General features: G+C 37.8%; 1 protein-coding gene across 1 annotated transcript in view; it reads left to right on the forward strand.

The window, feature by feature from the left end:
• The window catches only part of SLX4 (5'-flap endonuclease), a 44,454-nt gene extending 24,178 nt beyond the window's left edge, over window positions 1-20,276 (forward strand). Inside the window, exons 12-18 of the mRNA XM_051216554.1 lie at window positions 2,655-2,794; window positions 5,158-5,692; window positions 6,960-7,526; window positions 15,506-15,593; window positions 18,577-18,980; window positions 20,063-20,137; window positions 20,176-20,276. Of these exons, the coding sequence (XP_051067153.1) occupies window positions 2,655-2,794; window positions 5,158-5,692; window positions 6,960-7,526; window positions 15,506-15,593; window positions 18,577-18,980; window positions 20,063-20,137; window positions 20,176-20,271 (1,905 nt within the window). The 3' untranslated portion in view covers window positions 20,272-20,276. The remainder of the gene's footprint in view (window positions 1-2,654; window positions 2,795-5,157; window positions 5,693-6,959; window positions 7,527-15,505; window positions 15,594-18,576; window positions 18,981-20,062; window positions 20,138-20,175) is intronic.
• Window positions 20,277-25,514: the final 5,238 nt, after the last annotated feature.

Below are 25,514 nucleotides of genomic sequence, written 5' to 3' on the forward strand. Positions count from 1 at the left end.
GAAGGTCTGTACAATCATTATTCATTTGAACGAGTTTATAAACTGTTTCTTTTTTAAAATATGAAGTCTGAGAAGCCTAAAGGAGATATCAATCAACTTATTAATTGCGTAAAATCGGTTCACACTTTCTAATATTATCGTTTTATTTACTATAGACTATCTCAATAGTTGAGATCATAAGTCAATTAAAACTAGACCACCATGAAAAACCTGGAAGCACTGGATGGCCGTTTAGTCCTATTGTGGGACTCCCCAGCAGTGCGCATCCACGACCCCGCCTCGCGGGATTTGAACCCAGGACCTGTCTATTTATATAAACTGTTTTCTGATTGTCCAAAACTGGCTGAAAACTTGTCACAGCAGTTTTAAGCTCGTCTCTAAACTATACTTCTACCCTATTGGCCTTATTTTCAAATGATTATCCTCATAGATTCTTATATCACGGTAGACTTATTTTGTTCAGTTGACTTTAGATCATATGATTGGTTGATCATTTTTACCATGGATTGAAAAATTGTGATGCACATGGGCTCCAGTATCCTGCGGGAACAAATGGCGTATGAACCAATTGTTGGTTACCGGCTTCCATGTTGTTTGTTGACCGTAACTTAACCTGAATGGTATACTTTTGGATATTCTTTAAATTCAATGAATTCAAATTGGTTAATGCAAAGATCTGTCATTAAAATTTAGAATAAATTAATGCAATGATTTTGAAATTCGTTTATTTAAGATCGCAACAGCTTTGTCCCCTTTAAATTCCATATTCGGTACTTCGACCAATAATTGAAAGATTTCATTTGTATAGAAGATATATGGATGATACTTTGATTATCTGTGAAGAAGATATAGACCTTAATGGAATTTTGAATAGTTTCAATAATTGTCACCCATCAATTTAATTTACTTTAGAAGCCGAGGGAAACCATGAATTTCATTTTCTTGATGTCCGATTGAAAAGAATACCGGATAGTTTTTTGTTTACAAAGGTCTATATTTAGAAAACCTACCTGGAATGGACAATACACAAATTTCCATAGTTGGGTTACACTGAGTAGAAAGACGAACTTAATTCACTCTTTATCCTCTAGGATGAAGCGAATCTGTACCAATGACACAATAGATGATGAACTATTTCAACTTCGACAGATTCTCATCAGAAATGGTTATTCACCTAGATTCGTTGATAGCAACTTAAAACCTAGACTTCATCATGAAAAAGCATCGACAGTAGAGAAGAAAACCTTATTTATGAATATAGAATCTAAAGGAGACACGGTTGCTGACGTCTTAAATAAACGGATTTCAAAATCGTTGAATAAAACGTTCTACGCAGTCAACCAAGCTCCGAATCGTTTTCTCTAGCCCACCTACCATTGTGGGAGGTGTTAAGGATAAACTTCGGCTTTTGACCACATCAATATGTATTTATAATTTTACATAGGCCTCACAAAGCGATCACTATCCAAACGCATCTCAGAAAACTATCGGGCTTGGGTTTTAAAAGTCATGTTATTTTCATCAATGACTGATATCAATGATGCGACTATAATTTATGGACGAACTTTGAGTGACACTAAACAGACCTTGAGAGCTAGGGCTAAATAAGGGTTATAAAGCAGTTTGAAGAATAATGATTATGATTTATAGTTGATGGTTAGGTTTAGGAATTAGATTTAAGGTTTTCATCACGAACTGACATAAGTTATAATGCCAAGACTCTATTGAGCCAAATAAGTAAATGAATTCCGTGCCGAAATCCAAGACATGTTATCATAAATCTGATTGGTTCTTCCATAAATTATAGTCTCGCCAATATCAGTTTATAAATCATTAAAACTCAGAGAATATTACAAAGAAAAGGACTCTTAAATTTTATATTCTGTCGGTTATAAAATACCTTCAGTGAGATATTTATTCATGATTCTATCCAGCCTACCTAACCGATGAAATGAACTTGAAAGAGCTTCATATATCATCATAGAATCATTCCATTGAGTTAAATGATTTGATTAGTCTTTAAACAATTTATTTTATTTATTTATTTGAACACATATATACTGATATAAGAGGGCACCAGATACATATGCGCCACACAAATCTCATTTGATTTGTATGAGGGCTGTGATACTGCCTGGGTGCCCAAACCGAAGTAGGTGATTTTCTTAGGGGGCCACAATTGGAGCCTTCAACCTAAAGGCCTGATCCACAAGACAGTGGAGCAACGTAAGGAAATGCAGTCCCATGTTAGCCGGTGACCCACAATTGGTTCATACGCCATTCGTTCCCTCAGGATCCTGGAGTCCATGTGCACCATTAGTTTTGAATCAGGGTTCTCCAACTTCCCTAGGTGAACTCTCCATGTCCACCAACCCGATTAAATCGCCGGACATTCGTTTTTCGTCCTCTCAATTTCGTAAACAACACACGTGGTGCGAGAATGTAGTGAGTAGGACTTCCCTGGCAAAGGCTATATACGCGTGGCCATGTGAGAGCATTTAGATTGGGAGAGGTGACTCTCCCCACTCTCGCCCCTAGCAGGGCATTTAGGAGCCATTAAAAAATTAATTTGTATACTTTATCAGGTGTATGATTTTAATTTAATTTAGAGTTGTCGACTCATTTTTTTTGTCTCTCTGTTATCTTCTCTATAGTGTGATATCATTGAAATTCATAATGTATCCAAAGGTGAACTTATTAATCTTTTACAAATATTATACAGTGGAGATCGATCAAGACTTACAATTGAATATATTAATCATGCATCAGAAGCATTACAAAACGTAATCAGAAAGTAAGTAGTAGCAATACATCAGCAATGTATACATGTGTATATAACGAATTATATTTGTACGCAGAACTCAGGTTTTAAATTGTGGATAACCGAAGCTTTCAAAATATAATGCAGGTAAAGCTATACATCTCTTTACATCGTTGACTATCAAAGGCTCAATTGAAGGATGAATATCTTTTGTCTACATGTTGCAGAATCGGTGACATAATTGAACTTATTCCGAACTTTTCCAAACCATACTGGTAGATGCTACAAAAATGCGATGGAGAATTAACCTACACGAACGAACTACGTATCTATCTCCACATGAGGAGGTAAACTGGTACACTCGTATTAAATCGATTGGTCTTGGAAACTTATGTTGGTCATGTGCACATATGGAAGAATGTTTATAGTGGTTTTTAGAAAGACTTATTGCGATCAATGTCCCTGTGATCGGTCTATGTAGATATCTCGTCAGTATGTCATGAGCAATATTACCCTCAAATTAAAGATGTGAAAACAGGGCTCTCTTTCAAACAGTGGATTTACTTTGTGATGGTTATTTGTCCTTTATATACTACTAGCTAACTGATTAAATGCTATATATATACTATTTGATTGCACGCTATGATGACACCACTGATTTCTCCGTTTCTACTAGTCGTTTTTCTCTAAAGAGAAGTCGTGCAGTATTTTTTTTATTGGTTCATATCAATTTCTCCAACCTCTGATATTTGTTACGCAGGGCTAGGTGGTGGCTAGTGGTGGAATTCAGGACGCATATTTCGTCCGACTTGGGACTCGTCAGCTGTATGTATTGTTGTGTTGTATATGTATAATCCAGTTTTGATCGAACTGATTGGGTAAATTTACTCGACCGTTTTTTTAACAACTATGTTTATTTCACAGATTGAAATCATGAGTCAGTTGAAGCTAGACCACCATTGAAAACCTGGAAGCACTGGACGGCCGTTTCGTCCTAGTATGGGACTCCTCAGCAGTACGCATCCACGAACCCGCCCCTCGCGGGACTCTAACCCAGGACCTACTGACTTCGCGCGCGAGCACTTAACCATTAGACCACTGAGTCGGCATCCAACGGTGTTAATGTCTAACTTCAACCAATCCACGGAGTTGCGCCACCGTACACCATTGTCTTCAGTGAGTTACTACCTCACAACAGACCTGATTGAACTCCACTGGTAACGACGAAACTGGTAAGGACGAAACGGCCGTCCAGTGCTTCCAGGCTTTCTATGGTGGTCTAGCTTCAATTGGCTCATGATTTCAACTTGTGAAATTTCCAAAAAATCTCCACAAAACCCATTCTGATATTATTGTTTTGTTAGTGAATTGTTTTCCTCTAAATACTTATATTTCATTCTTAATCAATGAAGCCATGAGAATTCATTATTCTTCATCAAGCTTGAGAACGTTCGATGACAAAAGCCTCAGCTACATGACTACAACACCAACACCAACTACTACTACTACTACACCACGTCATATTTCTATGTTGTATTGATGATTTAACTAACTATATGTCGGAAAGGACCTAAGTACTTCATAATCTCTTAGTAATATTAACAGATGATTTGAAATTTTTCAGAATTCTAGAATTATCCATTTATACGTCAATAGATCTCAAGCTGTGTAATGAAATAAATCTTCAAAACTTTTCAACATTTAACGAAATGGGTAGTACCAGAGAGTTGAGCAACCAGTAAAATTGTTAATGTAATCATCATTTATTTATTTATTTATTTGAACACATAAATATTGGTATAAGAGGGCACCAAATTTATATGCGCCACACAATTACCGACAGTTCATCATGTTTGTGTGAGGGCTGTGATACTGCTTGGGTGCCCATACCGAAGCAGGTGGTTTTCTGAGGGGGTCACACCCCGAGCTTTTGACCTAAAGGTCTAACCCACAAGGCAGTGGAGCATCCTGAGGAGATCCAGTCCCATGGAAGCCGGTGACCAACAATTGGTTCATACGCCATTTGTTCCCTCAGAATACTGGAGCCCATGTGCACCATTGGTTTGGAATCCGGTTAAATCGCCTGACATTCGCTTTTCGTCCTCTCATTTTCGTAAACAACACCCATGGTGCGAGAAGGTAGTGATTAGGACTTCCCTGGCAGAGGCTATATACGCGTAGCCATTTGAGAGCATTTCGAGAAGGAGGGCGGGCCCACCCCACTCTCGGCCATACCAGGGCATTTGGACCTAAAACATATGATTATTGATCTTTTAGATTTTCTAAGATCAATTATAACAGTTCATATCAAAACTTACGTAATATTTTCAGCTATATACATAACATATATAATGATATCATTTCTATTTATATATATATAAATGTTCTATTTTAAGCTGGGGTCTGAATAGTTTAAAACCGGAACTCAACATTGTTAAAACGGATGATTGTTGCCTCATCCATTCAACTGATTTATCAACAGATTACAAAACGGTTAATGATTATTCTCATCCTACTCCTTCTGTTATTTCAATACAAACATCATCAATTTCAAATGAAACAGTACAAATTAATAACTCTTCATTACAAATAAATAATTCAAATCATAATCCTATTACAACTACTGAATACAACTATACAAATTCTACATCTAGCTTTATTGATTCTACTATTCACCCAATTACAACTCAATCATCGTTAACATCATTCATATCAATTAATACTCCTATGATTCCATCAAAGTTATACACCTCTAATCCAGGTCAATTTAGTCGTGATTTATTTTTATTCTCTGATAATGATGATGACAGTATCAATGAGAATATTGATATAGAAACTTATCATCTATCTAATCAAGTAGAATCTTTACACTCTGTTGATGATCTTAATCTTCATGGTACATTTCATACAATTAATAAGTTTACAACAGAAGTAAGTCTATTTTACTTATTACGTAACTGATTGATATCATTATAGTTGATGGTGATATTTCATTCATCTAGGTAATTTTCTAGTAATGTGTAATACATTATTTAACTGATATATGATTAATCTATTATGGTGTTGGTTGACAGACAGTTGTTTTGAGTTGCAGATGTTGTTCAATTGTAGATATTCTGCTCTTGTTTTGATGATCCGCACTTTCATATCTGCGTCAGATCCACCGCGTTCATCACTGATGTTGTCCAAATATGTAAAAGTTTTTACATCTTCCTAGTCTTCTCCGTCAATTGTGATTGGATTGGTGCATGCTGTGTTGTATCGGAGAATCTTGCTTTTCCCTTTGTGTATATTGAGACCTACTGCTGCTGAGGCTGCTGCTACACTGGTCGTTTTCTCCTGCTTTTGTTGTTGCGGTTGCGATAGGAGGGTCAGATCATCTGCGAAGTCTAGATCGTCCAACTGCATCCTAGATGTCCACTGTATCCCGTGCTTCCCTTCAGGTGTTGACGTCTTCATGATCCAGTCGATCACCAATTTGGTGCATGGTAAAAGGTGTGGACTAATATGCGTTCGAGCTAGAGCATGATCTGTGTCCAAACATGTGCACTAGAATGAGTGAAAGTCTTCTATCGAGCCTATCGAACGATAGCTGATGGCATTATGGTCTATCTGAGTCCATCCTTTGAGCGGGTCGCCATGTTAAGGGACGTTTTTTATGCTTTAAGTTGGTGCTTGCTAGAAATAGGAGATTGTCTAAACACAGTTGTGGCAGACGGTCCCATTGTTTGTTTGCTAGGCCGCGACACCGTAAGATCCACCCAAGTGCTTTCTTTTTTTGATTATTCTACCTACTTGGTCATTAAAGTCATCTTGCACTTTATTACATCCGAACGTTTTGCTTTTTGAGGGGAAGGTGAAAAGCTTTCTATAAAATTCGTCATTGACTTCATCTGATCTGCAATCTGTGGGAACGTAGGCTAAGACAACGGCATGTATCCCTATCTTGTCGAGTTCTTACTGTCCCGTTTAATCGAACAGGGCAGTTCTTAAATCTCCTGAAAAAACTATCCAAAAATCTCGAATTGACTAAACGTAATTTTGATTACTTTCTTACAATTTTGTAAGCAAAATTAACTGACTTGAAATAAAGTTGAGAACTGTATATGTTTTGACGTTTTTCCATTGTTGATTCAACCTACTTTTTTTATCAAAGGAACTCATCTATCTATTTTGGTATTGTGTTTTATCATTTAAGTCAGAAACAATGGATAATAATTCATCAATCCTTCTCTTAAACAACTCTCCAATCTTAAATAATGATCTACAAGTTACTACTCCAAAACATTTTTATAATTCTTGGTTAGAAGATGAAACAACTCCATCACCTTTAATGAAACGTATACGCTTATCAAATAATGATGAAATTGTTTCAAATTCATTATTGAATATCACTACTATTACTACTGATGTTAAAATTAGTAGTATCATTAATACTATTCCTTCTAATTCTGTTTGTTATACGGTAAAATCTATTCTAACTGATTCAGTAGTTGATTTTTTCACTACAAATTCATTCCATAATCACAATAGTAATGATAATGATGATAATGATGATGATGATGATGATAAGATACAGGAAATCAATGAGAGTTTGTCTATTAAACCTACTAATAGAGAGAATTGTCAAGAAATATTTGTTTCGAATCAATCATTGACACCAGATAAGAATTTACCAAATTCTATAATGGAATCAGTCAACATTACACCGATTCCTTTGACTCCATTACCTAAATATGAAGAAATGATGACTCCAGAATTGAAAGTAAGTTCACTGTTATAACTTATGTCCATTTAATAGAATAAAAAGAAAAGAGAGAATTCAGCGAAGAAATCTTTCTCTTTTCGACAAAATCATTTACTTAAGCTGTACATTCCTTATATATAGTTAGATATGGAAAATATATGTCTATAAAAGGATCGAATGGATTGTATCACAAAAGAAAATGGATTCGAGAGGTTAACGTACTAATCAAGAGGTAAGAAAGAATAGAATTTATGGATCAGATAATAGTCCAATGGACAGATATGAAGAAAAGCGACAAACAACAAAGATCATAATAATAAATGATTAGAGTTTAAAGTGCAAAATAGTAAATTGAAAAAAAGTGTCGATAATAATTAAATAAAAGTGAAGAAAAAACAACGAAAAAAACACCAACACAGAAAGATATCCATTAAGGGAATTAAAGCCAAGGAAGGATGAGAAGTTGAACAAATCGTTTCTGCATGCAAAGTTCAGACTTGAGTTCGTGGATTGCCAATGCCTCTGCGGTGCATAAAATATTGATTCGAATACCCCTTCGATCCAGTTCCTTTGACTCTGTAGACAACCTTGAATGAAGAGACTTTTGGAGCGATGTGTCCACAGTTAATTAAGTGCTCCTGTATCGAACGAGTGATTGTTTTACGTTCCCCTTTTAAGAGCCAGACCGTATAATGTTCCGAGATGTGTTTGGATAGTGATCGCTTTGTGAGGCCTATGTAACTTGCCCCACATGAGCAAGTAAATTTATAGATACATATTGATGTAGTCAAAAGCCGAAGTTTATCCTTAACACCTCCCACAATGGTAGGTCGGTTAGAGAAAACGATTCGGAGCTTGGTTGGCTGCGTAGAACGTTTTATTCAAGATTTCGAAATCCGGTTACTTAGGACATCAACAACAGTGTCTCCTTTAGATTCCATATTCATAAATAAGGTTTTCTTCTCTACTGTCGATGCTTTTTCATGATGAAGTCTAGGTGTTAAGTTTCTATCGACGAATCTAAGTTAATAACCATTTCTGATGAGAGTCTGTCGAAGTTGAAATAGTTCATCATCTATTGTGTCATTCGTACAGATTCGCTTCATCCTAAAGGATAAAGAGTGAATTGAGTTCCTTTTTCTACTCAGTGTAACCCAACTATGGAAATTTGTGTATTGTCCATTCCAGGTAGGTTTTCTAAATATAGACCTTTGTAAAAAAAAACCCATTCGGTATTCTTTTTAATCGGACATCAAGACAATGAAATTCATGGTTTGCCTCGGCTTCTAAAGTAAATTGAATTGATGGGTGACAATTATTGGAACTATTCAAAATTCCATTAAGGTCTATATCTTCTTCACAGATAATGAAAGTATCATCCATATATCTCTTATATAAATGAAGTCTTTCAATTATTAGTCGAAGTACCGAATTTTCTAGATTAGCCCTGAAACAATCCGTCAAGTGAGGATCCAATGCAGAGCCCATTGCAACTCCATCTATTTGTCTATAGAAAACATCATTAAATCTAAATTGCACGTTGAGCGTACATCGTAGTAATAGTTCTTTAAGGTAAGATTATTGTTTTCAATATAGTCACATAAAAAACAAATGGTTTCTTTGAGAGAGACATTTGTAAAAGGAGAAATGACATCTCATGAGAACATTTTCTTACCGGTTACGTTGATATTTCTAATTGAGTCGAAGGAGTCAATTAGACTATTATCTGATCCATAAATTCTGTTCTTTCTTACCTCTTGATTAGTACGTTAACCGCTCGAATCCATTTTCTTTTGTGATACAATCCATTCGATCCTTTTATAGACTTATATTTTCCATATCTAACTATATATAAGGAATGTACAGCTTAAGTAAATGATTTTGTCGAAAAGAGAAAGATTTCTTCGCTGAATTCTCTCTTTTTTATTTAATGACACTATTGGTTATTTTAATCATCATATCAACTATATATATATCTTATCTCGGAAGTCTCATTCAACTCAGCAATTATTTAGATGTTTGAAAAATAGCCCATTAGTTATAGTGCGTATATATAAAAGTCAATGATCCTACTTATCCAGTACTCAATAGTAGATAAGATTTGGCCGGAAATCATATTCTACTTGTAGAAAATTGACTGTCGTTACCTGTTGATCATATTGATCGTAACATATTGTGTGTTTTGTAATTATTCCTCAATTCAGGTTAGAGATAACACTTTCTTCATCTAAGTTTCCATAGGGTAAACTTCTACCGTGAGATCCACTTGTGGACTTAGAATATGACAATGTCATAGTTCTATTTTGTGAAGGCGCTGACAAAATACAGTCTTCTGACCACTATAAGCAACAATGCATCATGTTCTTGATGCGATTCTCCCCCACAAAATGCAAAATGTTGTTTCAGGATTGGGTTTCATCGACACCCGAACTATTGATAGGGAGTGAAGTACTTGAGTGTGTCGACCGCTTCACTTAATTTGGAAGTCTCATCAGCCCTTGTGGTCTGGTGTGTGACGAAATCTCAGCACGGATACAGAAGGCTCGACTAGTTTTTGCCAACTTGCGTTATTTATGGCGTAGATGAGATATCCGTCTACCAAGCAAATGACGTGTTTACTGCACAACAGTTTGTTCTGTCCTACTTTATGGTAGTGAAACATGACCGGTAAGAGTAGAAGATATCCGTAGGCTACTAGTATTTGATCATAGGTGTCTTCGAAATATTGCTCGTATATCCTGGGACCATCGAGTAAGTAACGCAGTTGTTAGGAAACGGGTACTAGATAAGGATGACAAATCAATTGATGAATTGGTGAAACTTCATCATTTGAGATGGCTGGGACACGTGTTACGTATGCCCAACGACCGACTGCCTCGACGTGCTATGTTCAGTGGTATAGGAGTAGGTTGGAAGAAAGCTAGGGGTGGCCAGACCAAAACATGGCACAAGTCCATGAAGTCACTGACAAGTGGACTGAGTCATATTGGTAGGTGTAGACTACCTGGTTGGGGACTGCGAGATGATAGCAACCGATGGTTAGAGACCCTGAATGACATGGCTCAAAATCGTTTGCAATGGCGCAGGTGCATCCACTCTTTGTGTTCTCCCGAATTCTAATCTCCTGAATCTTCCTTGTCTTTTTTTTCTCTTTCCAAATTTATTTCACTGGATTATACTCTTTAAATAACATCTTCAAACCCTAATGTTTCCGACTACTGATTATACTGATATTACTTCTACCACTACGGGATTTGAATCGACAAATGCATCTCTGTGCTAATGTGGTATGGTAACTTGAACTGATGTACATACGTACGAAGTTCTACGTTGTTACTGACTGACTTATCAGTTTTATTCATGTTCGGTTTCATTAAGTCCTTTATGCTCAATACTTATCCTATGTAACATAAAACAATCTAATTAATAATGATATCATTTTAAAAAATGCATTGTAACTATTGTTTACTTTATAATCACAAACTTCATAAGCTTGAACATTTTTCGCCTGAAATATATTGTTTTAACTGTCTTCACAACTGTCTTGTAATGTAACCTAATTATATATCTGTTTGGTAAGTCAAAATGTTTCACCGTTCGATTCAAGAGATTAGTTCACATGCTAGACATATTTGCGAACAGAAAGAAGAACATAGTGTACTGGAGATGAGTGAGTGAATAGGTTTGTTTTCATATATATCTATATTCTTCCATAGAAACTACATGACATAGAGAATGTAGTTTTTGACTGTAATATTGTGCTGACTTTAATTTAGTTCTTCTTTAGATTCATAATAATTTTGTAAATTATACTAACTTTCTGTTTTGTAATAAAGAAATTTCTTTAAAAAAGCAGAATGTTTGTAATAGCTTCATCATCATCAAGCTCTGCAGTCCTTACTTATTGTGGTCTTTTACAAAGGCCAAAATAAGACATGACATTAATGAATTTGACAATGTTATATGTTAAAAATGGTGAATGTTTGTGTTTGTCACGACATAGGTTACCGATGATGGGCTCTTCCATTTATATATACCAATTCAACTGCTCCTGTGGAGCTAGTTACATATGGCTGTACTCAGAGGGCTTTATCCTTGTGTGTTCATGAACATGTACATGGTTGAGAAAAGGAGTTACTAAATCGATCAACAGTACTATTCTTTCTTACCTGGTAGATAGTGAACATCCTATCAAAATAGAGGAAACTTTCTCTGTTTTATATGAAGTTCCAAAAAATCTACCTCAAGGAGCTAAATCACGGCTACTCCAAATAGCTGAAGCCATTTGGATCAACTCCAGAAAACCGAACGATATATTCAGCCTCTATGTTTACCTTGGCCTACAACTGAATCACCGGATACTTAAACTGAATATTATAAACTTCTTACCATCTTCTCATTTTCTTTCTGAATGCATTTATCTTAATCTTCACGACTATCTTTCCCAATTTACATGATCTCTTTATCGTAATTTTCCTGATAAGATCCCTCTTCAGTCAGGTACAACATAGGACCAGGCACATACGAGCATCGGTCCAACTTACCATACCTCATCAGCACAACAAGATGAACACTGGACTCATAGAAATAGTTAATTCAGTGGTGGTAATATATAAAAGAAAGATTGCATATAAGGACATAGTACAGGAAGAAAGAATTAGTGACTTCAATCAATGATGCCACGTTTTGGTTTGGCCTCCCCTAACTTTCTTCCAACCATCCCCTACACTAGTTAGCATTGTACTTCGTGGTAATCGGCGTTCAGGCATACCCTCTTAGTTGAAGTAATGAATTATGGAGCCACATGATGAAAGGTGAGATTCTTTGTAAGTCACGAAACTGATGCCACTTCTAACAACCAGAGCAACAACTTTTATAGGTACCTGGAACGTCCAGACATTATGGGAAGGAAACCGGGAGGACCAGTCAGATAGCTGTGGAAACGAGGAGATACAACTTGGAGAAACCCATTGGACCCAAGCTGGACAGCAAACGTTAGTTACAGGAGAGATGCTGTTGTACTGCGGTCACGAAGAGGAAAATGCTCTATACACTCGGGAAGTTGCTCTGATGCTTTCCAAAGAAGTACGTAGAGCACTTATGGGACGAGAATCTCTTAGACTCAGGATCATCAAAGCATCATTCAAAACAAAGAAGGAGGGAATTACAATTAATGTTATCCAATGTTATGCACATAATAATGATAGCAACGACGACAATAAAGATCAGTTTTACGATAGGCTGCAATCGATCATACCGAAGTGCCCAAGAAAGGACCTCACCATTCTGATAGGAGATCTAAACGCCAAAGTCGGATTAGACAACACCGGATATGAAGATATCATGGGACGAAATGGACTGGAAGAGAGAAACGAAAATGGAGAAAAATTTGCAAATCTGTGTGCATTCAACAAATTGGTCATACGTGGCACAATATTTCCACACAAACGTATACAAAAAGCTACAGGAATCTCACCGGACCACACCACAGAGAACTAAATAGATCATATTCGCATCATCAGGAAATTCTGAAGGACAATGGAAGATGTGAGGACCAAGGGAGGAGCTGACATAGCTTCAGATCACCACCTAGTTGTAGCCAATTTAAAACTGAAGCTAAAGGAGGACTGGACAAATAGACAAACAGCACTACAAAGGTTCAATACAGCCTTCCTTCGAGATACTAGCAAACTCAACGAATTCAAGATAACTCTCAACAACAGGTTCCAAGCCTTACAAGATCTACTGAAGGAAGAAGAAACTACTATGGGGGACAACTGGAAAGGTATCAAAGAAGCATTAACTTCAACGTGTCAAGAGATTCTGGGCCTAAAGAAGCATCATCATAAGGAATGAATCTCTATGGAAATCCTGGGCAAGATTCAAGAAAGGAAGAACAAGAAGACAGCAATTAACAGCAGTCGAACAAGAGTAAAGAAAGTTAAGCCACAAACTGAATCCACAGAAGGAAGCAAGCAAGTGAAGAAGGGCATTAAAGCCGACAAACGGAAATACGTTGAAGAGCTAGCAACGACAACGAAAAAAGCTGCAAGAGATGGAAATATGACAATGAAGTAACTGACAAAAAATTATAGTAAACCAGAGACACCGGTCAAGGACAAGGAAGCCAAACCAATCACTGAAATTCATGGACAGACGAACAGATGGGTGAGACACTTGAAGGAACTCTTGTATTAATCAACTCCATTGAATCCACCAGACATCGAAGCAGCACCTGCAGACCTTCCTATAGATGTCACTCCACCAACGATTGAAGGAATCAGGAAGGCCATCAGAAAAATCAAGATCGGGGAAGCAGCACAACCTGACAATATACCAGCTGAAGCTCTGAAATTAGACATAGAAGTAACTGCAAACACACTCCGCGTTCTTTTCAAAAAGATTTGGGAGGAGGAACAAGTGCCAATGGACTGGAAAGAAAAACTCTATCAAGATTCCAAAGAAAGGAATTCTGAGCAAATGTGAGAACTACAGAGGCAGCACACTACTGTCAGTACCAGGAAAGGTTTTCAACAGAGTGTTACTGAACCGGATGAGAGACTCAGTAGACACCCAACTTCCAGATCAACAGGCTGGATCCCTTAAGGATCGGTTGTGCACAGACCGAATCGCGACACTACGGATCATTTTTTAACAATCAATCGAATGGAATTCGTCACTATACACCAGCTCCCTTGATTGTGAGAAAGCATTTGACAGTGTGAATAGGAGAACATCATGGAAACTTCTTCGACACTATGGTGTACCTGAGAAAATCGTCAGCATCATACGGAATTGATGCGATGGTCTGCAGTGCATAGAGGAAAGCTGACGAATGAATTCTAAAGGAGGACCTTAGTCAGGAAGTGCTACTTACTCTTTCTCTTTCTTCTGGTGGTTGACTGGATTATGAAAACCACAACTAACGGGAAGCGCGGAATACAATGGACAGCTCGGAATCAATTAAAAAATTTGGACTTCGCAGATGACCTGACCGTTCTATCTCATACGCATGAACAAATACAGATAAAGACAACTAGTTTAGCAGCGGCCTCTATACCAGAAGGTCTCAACATACTCAACGAAAAAAGCAAGATCTTCAAATGCAACACGGAGAACATCAACCCAATCACGCCTGATGGAAAAGCTCTGGAAGATGTGGAATCCTTCACGTACCTGGGCAGTATCATCGACGACTAAGGAGGATCTGATGCAGACGTGAAGGCGAGTATTGGCAAAGCAAGAGCCGCCTTCATACAATTGAAGAACCTATGGAACTCAAAACAAAACTGTCAACCAATATCCAAGTCACCATCTTCAATACGAACGTCAAGACAGTTCTACTGTACGGAGCTGAAACGTGTCGAACTACTACAACTATCATCAAGAAAGTATAAGTATTTCTAAACAATTGTCTACGCAAGATACTCAATATCCGTCGGCCGGATATCATCAGCAACAGCCTTCTGTAGGAGAGAACAAACCGACTTCCAGTTGAGGAGGATATTAGGAAAAGATGTTAGAAGTGGATAGGACACATATTGAGGAAATCATTAAACTGCATCAGGTGGCAAGTGCCAGCTTGGAATCCTGAAGGGAAATGAAAAAAAAGGGAGACCAGAGAACACACTTCGTTGGGTATTGGAAGCAAATACGAAAATGATGGAAAAAACTGGAAAGGGCTGACTGGGACAGAGTTGGATGGAGAATGCTGGTGAGCGGCCTATGTTCCTATGTGAGAGGTAACAGGTCTAAGAAGTAAATAAGTATATTCATACTAATGAATTATGAGGTTATGAATATACTGTCCAACACTTGGATCACTAAACACGTAAGCTGTTCACTTTCTATATTCCATGGTAAATTAGTTGTTTATAGTCAACATCTATTTTCATTCAACTTAAATTTTATCATTTCAAGTGTGGAGTTGGAGCGGTTATTTCTTCGAAACATTTCAAACTTTTCAGTATTCTCCTGTTTCATTTTTATTGTTTTAGCGTGCTTTATCTAAATATGGTGTGAAACCTCTTCCACGTAAACGTGCTATACTACTCTTAAAAGAAATCTATAATCAACTTCATCAATGTAAGTCTATTCACATTTTTTCAGTTGTATTGATGCTCCCAAATGATTTGGTATAGTCAAAGGTTGTGAAAGTTTGTTCTTTCTTTCTCAAAAGACGAATTCACCCATATGTCTTTCTAGCTTTCATCGGGAAGTTCCTTCTCATCACCTTCATGTGGCGGTGATTTATATGAAACGGGGAGGATGAAAAGAGGATATCCGACGCTTAAACTGAGTTAGTGGAAATGAAGCGTCCATCGAGGAATATAGAAAAACCATGACTTAATGTCAATGGGGTTTATGGGCTCCAGGATCCTGAGAGAGTAATTAGCATACTGATCTATTTCAATCACTGGCTACCATAGGATCGCATCTGACAAGGTTTCTCTGGTGCTTTGTGGATTAGACATCTAAGTTGAAGACTCAAGAAGTTGTCTACTGAGGAAGCCACTTGTTTCGTTTCGGTCGTCCAGACAGTATCCCAGATCATATATATGAACAAAGATTATTGATGAGGTTGTATTCTTCATGTAATTCTTGTTTAATAAATCAGCAGTGAGATACAGACAAATGCATCAACAAAACATACCTTTTAGTAAATGATGACATTTCACTTCACATATGGTTTAACCTCCATCTATCACAATATCTGTATCTTGAAGCACATTACTAGCGAGGATATTATTATGAGGCATTTGTGGAAATTGTCCAATAGGATGTTAATTATCAGTATGGATCAAAGAAGAAACCTGATAAGTCATTGAAAACTAGAGAGTAATAGATATTTGTCCAATTTTGATCTAGAACTTGTAACGGTTTGGCTTCGAGATAATTCATTAGGTTTAACTTATCAATCACCCTGATAACTGTTATTAAATAAATTCCAATGGGGTATGAATTCAGAAGGCAACACGAAGCGCCGACTATAATTTATTATTGGATAGCGCAGGTAACAAATTACAAACACACCAAGGAGATTTGAGCGAAAAGGTTAATGTGCACGAGCAAGCGAATATTTAGACGGATTCAGAGTCGAAACGAATCAAAGCAAAGTGAAGCAATTATTAAGTTTAAAGCATATATATATATAGGGAAGCGAATGATTCATCGAACTGTCACATGTGATCAAGCATACATGTTCATACGGACAGGATATAATAATAATAAACGGAATACACCCATTATGACATTAAGAAAGAAAGATTAGTTCAGCGAAGAGTTCTCTTTTCGGCGAATTCATTTTCAAAGCTGTACAATCGCAAATATATATACTTATTTATACAGGGTGTGCATTTACCAATTTACCTGCTCTTGTGGAGCTAGGTATATAGGTCGTTCGATGCGTACTTTATCCAAAAGAATTCAAGAACATTGTCCGGCGTGGCTAAGAAGAGGAGGCAGCGGTTCAATAAGAAGTTCTATAATCGAACACCTTGTGAACACAGGTCACTCAATCAAGACAGACTGTGCGTTCAAAGTCATCTACAAGGTAAGTAGAAACCTTCCTAAGACAATTAGACTACATCTCCTTTGCATTGCCGAGGCAATAGCCATACATTTTGAAAAACCAGAATTATGTGTACAAAAGAGACTGGTACAACCTCTTCTTTTACCGTGGTCTTAATGTATTAAAATTTTTTCTCTTTTTTCTCTTTCTCACTACTCTTGTTCTTTTACAGCCACCTGCTTCACCTCCCATCTTCCCTTCAAATCTTGTACCCCCAACCGGTTTGTTTTTATTTCAACGATCATTCCGATTACATTTCATCTCTGTTTCAACATTTTATGTTATTTTATCATGCTGAGCTACTCTTACCCGATGACTATCTAAGCCATTATCTATCAAACTTTCCTTGTTTTTAAAAATTTTGTTTTCTAATACCTTTGTTTATTTAACCTCACTGTCACCATATATATCATAAGTTTATTATCAGTATTATTATCACCCTGTATAAATAAGTATATATATTTGCGATTGTACAGCTTTGAAAATGAATTCGCCGAAAAGAGAACTCTTCACTGAACTAATCTTTCTTTCTTAATAATAATAATAATACAAAAAATGGACAAATTGTTACTGTTCGAATAAAACTGTCTATTAAATAAGTTAATTGAAGAGCTCGACCAATTAACTGTAAATAAAACTAATTGTGGGATGAGTGCTGTAGACTTTACAGTTGTCTTCGCACACAATCTCACATGGGATCGAACCTTAGGCTATCAGGTTTCAGATCGTGTATTTCAAATATTTGTGCAATTGTTTCACTCTAGCATAAAACTTGTTACCAGTGTATAACTAAAACCCCAATAAAAACACTATTTTTCACATTAAGTATATCAGTTTTTGATAAACTGAATTTAAATCCAACGTTTTACGTTCACAGTTTTAATCAATCCACAATGTATAGTACAACCGTTGTTCAGTGTCATTTATGGATAAATGTTTTATATTAGGATAAATGAATGGTGTAGCAACTCTTTGGTTTCATTTGTTCTTGATAAAGAATTATTTCTCAGTATGGGATTTGGTGAAAACTACAAAATTCTCACGAACTGATTGTGGTTAGATCATAATTAGAACCTAAAAACACTCGATGGACATTTCATTCTAGTTTAGGGCTCATCCACTTATCTTGTACCTTAAAATCTAAATTCAAACTAACGCATTAGCATTCAACGGTGTTAATGTTATAATCCAAACAATCCATGATATTTCGCAATCACTGTTCCATTGTCTGGTGTCGATAATTCTCACATCTGACATAGTTAAACTCCACTAGTCACAGATACTTACTAGAACTAGAACTACAGAAACTACTCACTATTGAAGAATCTCACATTAGGACAAAACAAATATCTCAATGCTTCCAGGTTTTCAATAAAGGTTTCATCAACATCAGTTCGTCATTATTATTTACTAATTGTATTTAATGTTTAAACTAAATCACTGTTTCTGTTTATTGCTTTTTGTCACGCCCTACCCCCCCCGAAATTGTCAATATAGATGAAGAAGATGAACAGAATCAATTGATGTCTAACAAACGAATTAGATCAATGAAGTACAATAATGATAGACAATTACAAGAAAACTGTATAGATAAAGAAAAGAAATGTAATAATAGATTAGATAGATCTAAGAAGGTGATATTCAATGTTTCAACTAATGTAAATAATGTCTCATTACTGCCCATACGTTATAAAGATGATACTGATAATAGTAATAATAATAATAATAATAATAATGATAGTGATAGTATTGTTCAACAAGAATTGTTATTATCCACTTCAACTCATTCAAATGAATTACAAAACTTAGCGAATTCTGAAATGATTTCATCGGATCAACTCGCTCATTCAAAGAATCAAGATATGAAAAAACTAAGTCAAAAACAAGTCAATAAAATCAAGGTATTTATATAGTTATTATTATAAATATTTTCTTTTGTATTATTCAATGTTTAATCTGGTTAAATGACATTATAATCATTCGGTTTAAGGGTTGTGAAGATTGTTAAGTTTTTGATTGAGATCATGAATTGATTAATGTTAGATCATTTTATTGAAAACCTGAAAACACTGGACGGTTGTTTCGTTCTATTGTGGAACTCCTCAGCGGTGCACATCCACAATCCTGCTCGAGGGATAATAATACAAAAATTTGCGAATAAATATAATAGAGATAATTACAATTGACGAAAAAAAAGGTCATAGTCAATTTAAGCCATTCAGCTATTCTGTCCTAATATTTCTTATTTGGATCTTGTGAAGAAATATGTAGTTTTATTATTGATTAAGATCATAAACTGATTGATGTTAGATCACCATTGAAAATCTGAAAGCACTGGATTACTGTTTCGTTTTATTGTGGCTCTCCTCAGCAGTGCGCATCCATGATATCGCCTCGCGGGATTCGAACCCAGAGCCCTCAGTCTCAAGTGCAAACGCCACTGCGTGTCAGGTAGAGACAGGTATCTACCTCAGTACAATGGAAGATGATCGCGCAATTTCGTGGATTGGTTGAGGTTAGACGTTCATACCGTCGGATGCCGGACGGCTTAGTAGTCTAGAAGTTAAGCGTTCACATGCGAAACTAATAGGTCTTTGGTTCGAATCTCGCTGTGTGGGATCATGAATACACACGACTGAAGAGTCCCACAATAGTGTAAAACAACTGTCCAGTGCTTTCAGGTTTTCCATTGTAGTCTAGCTTCAATTGACTCATGATTTCAAGTATTGAAATATCCCACAACATCACAACATCCGATTTCAATGTCATCTCAGTGTTGATTTTTATATCAAGAGTCAGATTTAACATTGATCACTTTAAATATTATTGTATAATCCACTAAACTATTGAGTTATCTGTTGTCTGTTAGTGTTTGTTAGATACCAACAAAAAATACGTAACTATTAGGTGTTATGCGTTACTCTCTCTTCTTACTATATTCAATCTATTCAATTTTGTTCTGTTTACTTTCCTTTCATTATAGGGTAATATAAATCAAATTGTATTACATTATTTAAAGAATAATCCAAATCTATACATGAATATTTTAACATATACGGTAATTGAAATCATATTGATAATAAGGTTTCTTTTTAGCCATTAGAATTCGATATTGTACATAATATGCTTAAATCTGATGGTATCATAATTGGACAACAAAAACTGATGGATCTTTTCGATGATCAGGTATAAAATTTATTGAATTAAACGGTGAGACTATAATTTATGGATAAACCAATCAGGTATAAGTTGAATAGGTCTTGGATTTCGGCGCGAAATTCACTCATCCATTTAGATAAATAAAGTTTTGACATTAGAGATGATGTCAGTTCGTGATGAAAATCCTGAAATCTAATTCTTAACCGCTAACTATCAATTATAAATCATAATTCCAATTCTTCACACTGATTTATAACCTTCATTTGGTATCGTTTATTAGGTGAACACTCTCAAAGTCACTTCAGCGTTGCTCAAAGGTCGTCCATAAATTGTAGTCTCACTGAATCGGTTACAAACATGTACATTTGGTATATTTTTGTAGCTTTTATAATCATAGGTGATTATTAATTTGTATTTGTTTTCTGTTGTTTTACCAGTTACTACTCTTTAGTATATATATATGTGTTATCTGTGTAAGATGGCTAGTAACAATATTTAGTCGCCTGAATAGTATAAAATGGAGTGGGTTTCGAACGAGAGACTTATTGATGAACTTCACTAATCAATAGGCTAACACATGTCTACCATCGCTTTGGTAAACTAAACCGTTCACTAGCTACTAGCATAAGAATTGCTAAGTTTGCAACATCTTTCTTGTTATGATCTTGATGTCTGGCTTTTCTATCACGCGACCTATCGACCAATCAAAATACGGCTTATACAATCTTCGCACTATGCCAAACCAATGACGTTCAACCGGTATGAACAGTTTAGTGTCCTTATTGGTCTTATGTCCTCCTAGCCGTTCCACTTGAATCCAGAACATAATACCAGCTTCCGTAATATAAATCGAATCGTAATCGAATCTGATTGAATCGTTTATTTCAGACATTAACGGTTTATATATCAATCACATAGAAACTCTCAGATGGCCAGATAGACGGAAACTCACATCGAACCAAACGCAACATAGTATCTCGACGCTTATCAACCTGCTCATTACTCAAATCCTCTATTGGTCAAAATTATCAGCACATACTGATCACCTGTACACAACTCCTCCTCACCATAGTCTAACAACACAGTCAGTGGACTAGGACAAACGGTCAGGTGTTCGTCGACATACTAGTCGAACGGCGAGTACACAGTGACGATTCAGTGACATAGTACGTGATGACGTATGATGAGCGATGGTGATGGTGATGGTGATGGTGATGGTGATTGCAGATGAGGCAGATGACGAGATGTGGATAGTGACTGATGTGGACTCACCTCTCCCAATCTCCAATTTCATGACCATGTGCATAGTTGACAATCGGCTTTCACATGCTCATCGACTGATAGAATGGTGTGTGTGTGTGTGTGTTTGTGTTTGTGCATTTGGAAATCACATGATTGATTACCCGTACACCAGACAGATGAATGGATGAATTGATGAATTGATTGGCTAACTGGCCAAGCGTCGTGTAGTGTGTTTGAAAGCTACATTGGTCGATTGATTGACTGGTCGAATAAATTGTTGATTGCAAACTATGGTGATGATGTGATCGATTGACTGTCTTACTGACTGAGGACACTTGTGTGTTTGTAGAGTGTTTGATGCTGTGGCGAAATTGATGTGTGGTTCAGTGAGTGGACGAGATGTAGGACTGTGGATTGTAAGAGTGAGTGAATGGTGGATGTAGTGTTGTGTAGCAGTGTAGTCGGCCTCCATAGCTCAGTGGTCAGAGCACTGGTCTTGTAAACCAGGGGTCGGGAGTTCGATCCTCCCTGGGGGCAGCAGCTTTTGGCAGCTCGTCACACCACAACACCATACCACCCTACACAGTCACCACACACTGTCTCCTAACATACACACAGTGTACATCGGACTCAACCGAACTTACACAAACACAGTCACTTCAACACACAATCATACTTCCTGTCAGTCCACTCCACCAATACCACACATCACGGAGCACACTCACACAGAACCACATCCACATGCCGACACTGTCACATTGCACTTTCCAACCTCCATCTTACACTGGAAAGCTTGGTATTTGTCTATTGGTCTCAATGCTTCCTCATCATTGCATCCACTCACTCATTTGTCAGTGATCGTTCACTCTCTTGAAATCACACATTCCTTGTAACAGACAACTTGCACGTTTCAGCTCGAATTCAGGTGACGTGATCTGTGTGTGGATGTGTTCAGAGTCAATCAGTCAGATGATCCAGTATATTTTGATCTTGTCCATCCGCCTAACTGAAAGCCTGTTGCAATTCCGAATGGTGCATGTCGTGCAAATGTGTGAATTGTGAGTGTGTCAGTACTGTTTGGAAGTAGTCGATTGGTGAGCGAATGGTTCCGGTTACCGATGGGACAGTGATGAGAGGTAGGGGATGTTGGTGCGTCGAACGGAATTGACGCGATATTTGTTTGTAGTGGAGTGGATGCAATGCAGTGGACTAGGAGTGGACAACGTTGAATGAGACAGTGACGATTGTGTGATGTGTGTGTGTGTGTGTGTGTGTGTGTGTGTGTGTGAAGTAAAAGCCGACTCCTCGACCGGGAATCGAACCCGGGCCTTCCACGTGACAGGCGGAGATACTAACCACTATACTATCGAGGAGCACGTCAATGTCACCACACTCAACACACTCCAAACTAAGCCAAACTCAACCACCAACTCAGATTTTCAGCACTGAATACACGTCAACACTCACACAACACACACTCTCACTCACTCATACACTACCGACAACCGACAACCAACAACTAACACTACACACTTGCATTCATGAACAAACTTTCAGATGGCCAGATAGACGGAAACTCACATCGAATCAAACGCAACATAGTATCTCACGCTTATCAACCTGCTCATTACTCAAATCCTCTATTGGTTGACATACTGATCACCTGTACACAACTCCTCCTCACCATAGTCTAACAACACAGTCAGTGGACTAGGACAAACGGTCAGGTGTTCGTCGACATACTAGTCGAACGGCGAGTACACAGTGACGATTCAGTGACATAGTACGTGATGACGTATGATGAGCGATGGTGATGGTGATGATGATGGTGATGGTGATGGTGATAATTGCAGATGACAGATGACGAGATGTGGACTCACCTCTCCCAATCTCCAATTTCATGACCATGTGCATAGTTGACAATCGGCTTTCACATGCTCATCGACTGATAGAATGGTGTGTGTGTGTGTTTGTGTGTGTTTGTGCATTTGGAAATCACATGATTGATTACCCGTACACCAGACAGATGAATGGATGAATTGATGAATTGATTGGCTAACTGGCCAAGCGTCGTGTAGTGTGTTTGAAAGCTACATTGGTCGATTGATTGACTGGTCGAATAAATTGTTGATTGCAAACTATGGTGATGATGTGATCGATTGACTGTCTTACTGACTGAGGACACTTGTGTGTTTGTAGAGTGTTTGATGCTGTGTTGCGAAATTGATGTGTGGTTCAGTGAGTGGACGAGATGTAGGACTGTGGATTGTAAGAGTGAGTGAATGGTGGATGTAGTGTTGTGTAGCAGTGTAGTCGGCCTCCATAGCTCAGTGGTCAGAGCACTGGTCTTGTAAACCAGGGGTCGGGAGTTCGATCCTCCCTGGGGGCAGCAGCTTTTGGCAGCTCGTCACACCACAACACCATACCACCCTACACAGTCACCACACACTGTCTCCTAACATACACACAGTGTACATCGGACTCAACCGAACTTACACAAACACAGTCACTTCAACACACAATCATACTTCCTGTCAGTCCACTCCACCAATACCACACATCACGGAGCACACTCACACAGAACCACATCCACATGCCGACACTGTCACATCGCACTTTCCAACCTCCATCTTACACTGGAAAGCTTGGTATTTGTCTATTGGTCAATGCTTCCTCATCATTGCATCCACTCACCCATTTGTCAGTGATCGTTCACTCTCTTGAAATCACACATTCCTTGTAACAGACAACTTGCACGTTTCAGTTCGAATGCAGGTGACGTGATCTGTGTGTGGATGTGTTCAGAGTCAATCAGTCAGATGATCCAGTATATTTTGATCTTGTCCATCCGCCTAACTGAAAGCCTGTTGCAATTCCGAATGGTGCATGTCGTGCAAATGTGTGAATTGTGAGTGTGTCAGTACTGTTTGGAAGTAGTCGATTGGTGAGCGAATGGTTCCGGTTACCGATGGGACAGTGATGAGAGGTAGGGGATGTTGGTGCGTCGAACGGAATTGACGCGATATTTGTTTGTAGTGGAGTGGATGCAATGCAGTGGACTAGGAGTGGACAACGTTGAATGAGACAGTGACGATTGTGTGAGTGTGTGTGTGTGTGTGTGTGTGTGTGTGTGAAGTAAAAGCCGACTCCTCGACCGGGAATCGAACCCGGGCCTTCCACGTGACAGGCGGAGATACTAACCACTATACTATCGAGGAGCACGTCAATGTCACCACACTCAACACACTCCAAACTAAGCCAAACTCAACCACCAACTCAGATTTTCAGCACTGAATACACGTCAACACTCACACAACACACACTCTCACTCACTCATACACTACCGACAACAACTAACACTACACACTTGCATTCATGAACAAACTCTCAGATGGCCAGATAGACGGAAACTCACATCGAACCAAACGCAACATAGTATCTCACGCTTATCAACCTGCTCATTACTCAAATCCTCTATTGGTTGACATACTGATCACCTGTACACAACTCCTCCTCACCATAGTCTAACAACACAGTCAGTGGACTAGGACAAACGGTCAGGTGTTCGTCGACATACTAGTCGAACGGCGAGTACACAGTGACGATCCAGTGACACAGTACGTCATGACGTATGATGAGCGATGGTGATGGTGATGATGATGGTGATGGTGATGGTGATAATTGCAGATGAGGCAGATGACGAGATGTGGACTCACCTCTCCCAATCTCCAATTTCATGACCATGTGCATAGTTGACAATCGGCTTTCACATGCTCATCGACTGATAGAATGGTGTGTGTGTGTGTTTGTGTGTGTTTGTGCATTTGGAAATCACATGATTGATTACCCGTACACCAGACAGATGAATGGATGAATTGATTGGCTAACTGGCCAAGCGTCGTGTAGTGTGTTTGAAAGCTACATTGGTCGATTGATTGACTGGTCGAATAAATTGTTGATTGCAAACTATGGTGATGATGTGATCGATTGACTGTCTTACTGACTGAGGACACTTGTGTGTTTGTAGAGTGTTT

The sequence above is a fragment of the Schistosoma haematobium genome, chromosome 4 (genome assembly GCF_000699445.3).
Source record: "Schistosoma haematobium chromosome 4, whole genome shotgun sequence".
NCBI classification, from domain to species: Eukaryota; Metazoa; Platyhelminthes; class Trematoda; order Strigeidida; family Schistosomatidae; genus Schistosoma; species Schistosoma haematobium.